The sequence below is a fragment of the Egretta garzetta genome, unplaced genomic scaffold, assembly GCF_000687185.1.
Source record: "Egretta garzetta isolate BGI_Z169 unplaced genomic scaffold, ASM68718v1 scaffold1149, whole genome shotgun sequence".
Classification (NCBI taxonomy): Eukaryota; Metazoa; Chordata; class Aves; order Pelecaniformes; family Ardeidae; genus Egretta; species Egretta garzetta.
This window is the reverse complement of record NW_009260784.1, coordinates 40294-43926: the sequence shown is the minus strand read 5'-3', so window position 1 is coordinate 43926 and position 3633 is coordinate 40294. Positions and strand designations below refer to the sequence as shown.

Sequence of the window (3633 nt, the reverse complement as noted above, 5' to 3'; positions counted from 1 at the left end):
GCAGCCTGCAGCGGACAGAGTCCCCCCGGTTTCAGTGCAGCAGAAGCAGCGGGTGGCTTCTCCCTAGCCAGGGGCTGCAGAGCCACTGGGCAGGAGCTCAGCTGGGCCCCCCCCTCGCCTCCCTGCAGAGGCCGGGCTGGAGAAGCCAGGGGTCTCGCTGTGTAGTGTCTGTCCTGACCCAGCCGGGGCTGCTCTGCTCGGGACGGAGTGCGGAGCTGAGCACGGCATCCAGGACCCTTCCGAGGGGATGGGGTGGCGGTTCACACGTACTTCTTCCACGCAAAACCACTTTTATTACGTCAAAGCACACAGTTACGCCATCACAGGGCTCTCCTCAGGGCTGTGGCTTTGCACAGCAGCTTGACAGATACTGGATCAAGCGCACGAGAGGCCCCCAGCCCAGCTTACCTCTGCCCGGTGCCGGGGCTCTGCTGCTGCCTTTCTGAGGACTCTGGCTCGCAGCGGCCGGAGCCGAGGGCCTGCTGCAGCTGAAGGTGAAGCTGGGGGAGGCTTTGATCTGCGGCGAGTCCTGCTGGCTGCTGCCGCTCCCGCTGGTGCCGTTGCTGAAGCTCCTCATGCGGGACAGGGCGTTATCGGAGGCCGAGGTGGGGAGCCCGCTGGAAGGGATGAGAAACAGGAGGCTCAGCTCAGCTTGGTGGGGAGGGGCTCCCCTCCGCCAGCCCTCTGCGCTCCCCCCGTCCTTGTCCTCCCACAGCCCAGGCACCCAGCATTAGGCTGCTGCTGCAGACCCCATCTCCATCAGACCCCCAGAATTCTTCCCCCATGGCTGGCGAGCAGCTGGGGACGGGAACTGAGCCCACGTCACGGGGGGCTGTCCCTGAGCCGCAGCAGATCCCAGTCCCCCTCGCTGTAGGTCGCTGTCCCGGCAGCCTCGGGGCAGCAGCGTTGTTTCAGCGTTCCCACTCCTTCACCCCCAGTCCCAAATCCATCCCAGTCCAGCGCTGGACTGGGCTGGGGAGAGAGAGAAACGGAAGATACGCTGGTTCTCTCTGCAGGCAGAGAATCGCCTCCCAGTTACTGGGGCAGGAGAACCCCAAATGGCTTCATCCTGCATGGCTGCAACGAGCTGGTGCTGAGGGACGCCTGTTGCTCGCAAAGCAAACTCTGCAGGGACAAGCATGGACCCCCGACCAGGTGGGAAAGCAAGCAAATAAACCTGGGCTTCGTTAGCTGCAGGGTGACTCACTTGGAGCACATTTATCATCTCTAATTGGCGTTATCCTGCAGCTCCTGAACACTCAACCCGGCAGGCCCTTACGTGGAGCTCCTGGGGGGGGTCCTGGCACCTCCTCTCCTCCCCGGCCCCCCGCCTGCGCCCTTCATGCCACGCACGTGTTTCAGCATCCAGGCGCGCAGGTTGCTGAGGCAGCTGTGCTCCGACAGGACGATCCGGGGCCAGGGATTGCACTCGGCCATGTCCAGCCCTGCCACAGCCAAGGCTCTCCCGACCTGCCAGGGCACGAGGCAACCAGTGAGAAAGGGCTTGAGAGAGACGCAGCAGCTCCCTGGGACTGGAGGCGAAGGAAAGACAACCTGACCCCAAATCTGAGACAACCCCTCAGAGCCTCATTTCATCCCTGTTGCAGGCTCCAGTTGAGCTCCCTGGCAGGATGAACATTCCCATAGGAAGGCTCCAGGTGCGCAGCACATGTGTGGGGTGAGGGCGAGCCCACAGCCACAGGGACCCATCAGCTCTTGCTGGGGGCTACACGAGAGCAGGCAGCCCCACACCCGGTGGGGAGGGAACGGGGACCCCACGCACCAGCAGCGGTGTGAGATGCAGAGGGACAACCCCGGGCTGCCCCAGAGGCTGAGGGCAGAAGCCTCCAGTCCCAGCCAGCGAGCGAAGTGTTTTGGGGCTGGGGTTAGGGGTGGGGGCAGGCACAGATGGCCCTGCAAACTGGGATGGGCTGGGACGTACTGACAGGTTACGGCACTGACACTGAGAATACCCGGTCTCCCACACACCCCTCCGAACCCGCACCATGGACTGGCGCAGGAGTTTTCACAGGGATACGCAAGGGGAGCAGCAGCAGAGAACGTCAAAGTTTGTTCTCAGGTGCCGAAAGTGCTGCCTGCAGCGTGCAGGGCAGGGCAGGGTGCACCCAGCCACCCCTCTCCTGGGGATCCCCTTACCTGCTCAAACAGCTCCACGGTGTATTTGGAGGGGAAGGCAGGAGGGGGCGGCGGGCTGGCCCGCCCATTGTCGTGACAGGCCACGGGGATGCTGTTCACCGAGCGCCCCGTGTTGTAGTTGCACTCCAGTGTGTAGCTGTGAAGCACAAGGAAGCCCGCGTTACCCGACACAGACCCACGCCTGCCCGAGCACAGGAGCACTGCTGCGGTGACGACACCGTGCAAGCATAGCTGGGGTGCCCCTGCCTGGGACCCACCACCATCCCCCACCAGCCTCAGGGGGAGCCTGGAGAGAAGGGGTGGCTCCTGCTGTTGAGCAGCAGCTCCCGCTGCGACCCGCTTCACCCGCGCTGCATTTTCTGTTCTGCTGAGGTAGGAACAAAGGGGGGAAAAAGCAGCAGTTGGCTGTCCGGTGGAAGTCAAAGGCGTGCCGAGGATGGGAGAGACACCTGTGACACAGGACCCAAGGAACCGGACTCTAAACCGAAAGCCACAGAAAGGACCGGCCATGGGGGAGCTGGAGCGCAGGAGCGGCCGTGCTCACCAAGCACCCAGCTCCCAAAGCGCCAGAGTACCGCCTCCCATCTTGCATCGACCGTCAAGGCAGCCACAGCTGCTAGGGACACCCCAACTGCTTTTCAGGGTGAAGCTACTACCAGAAGATGCTCTCTGGTTACCCTGAAGGGGCCTGCAGTCATCCACGGTGAGTTCACGCTAAGGACAGGGCAAGAGATTCACAAGGGCAGGGGAGAACGGGTGGCACGTCGCTCCTGGGGAGCAAAGCCTCGCACTGCACCGATCCTCCGGCAATGGGACGCCGGTGTGGCACAGACTGCAGGAGGCTTCAGGGAAACAGCGAGAGAGCTGCAGAGCCATCTTCTTGTCTCTCCACTTCCAGGGAAAACCCAGCAAGCCACTGGGACGGGGCCGTGGGTGCGACGCTGAAGGTCTGCACCGGCGAGCCCTGCGTGGAGGAGCAGCCCGGCGAGCTGCCGGCAGAGCCAGGAGCGCGCGGGGGATCAGTGGTGGAGGGGGGGGCTCAGGCGTGCTGTGCAGCCAACACGCGGAGCCAAGGCATCTGCAGGAACACATGGCCAGGACGCGTATCCTGATGGCTGGCAAACTGGTAGCAGGAGCGTGGGTAACAAGCAAGGGGAACCGGGAACTCTCGCTGAGGAAACTCAATTAAGCTGGCAAAGCCGGAGCCTTGCGGGAAGAACAGTGCGAGGGCGGTGTTCACAGCCCAGCCGCAGGGGCATCCCGCCGGGGGAAGGCTTGCCACACAGCCCGCCGACGGGAGAAACTCGCCTTCACCTGCCATGGCGTGCCAACGCTGTCCTGGCACCCACAGGGCTAACCGCCACGGCGCTGCGACACCCCTGCCGGCAGCACGAGGCCAACCAAACATGGCCCGCTGGGCTCCAGAAGGCAGAGGGGATCGACCCCTCTCCCGCTACTGGCTCTCCAGCTCACACC

The 3633-nt window shown here is 63.8% G+C and overlaps 1 protein-coding gene across 1 annotated transcript in view; it reads right to left on the bottom strand.

Annotated features, from left to right (window-relative positions):
* The window catches only part of AGBL5 (ATP/GTP binding protein like 5), a 17080-nt gene that overhangs the window by 4221 nt on the left and 9226 nt on the right, over positions 1–3633 (bottom strand). The window contains exons 6-8 of the mRNA XM_035901767.1: positions 2158–2293; positions 1280–1470; positions 409–617 (exon numbers count right to left, since the gene is read on the bottom strand). Coding sequence (XP_035757660.1) covers positions 409–617; positions 1280–1470; positions 2158–2293 — 536 coding nt within the window. The remainder of the gene's footprint in view (positions 1–408; positions 618–1279; positions 1471–2157; positions 2294–3633) is intronic.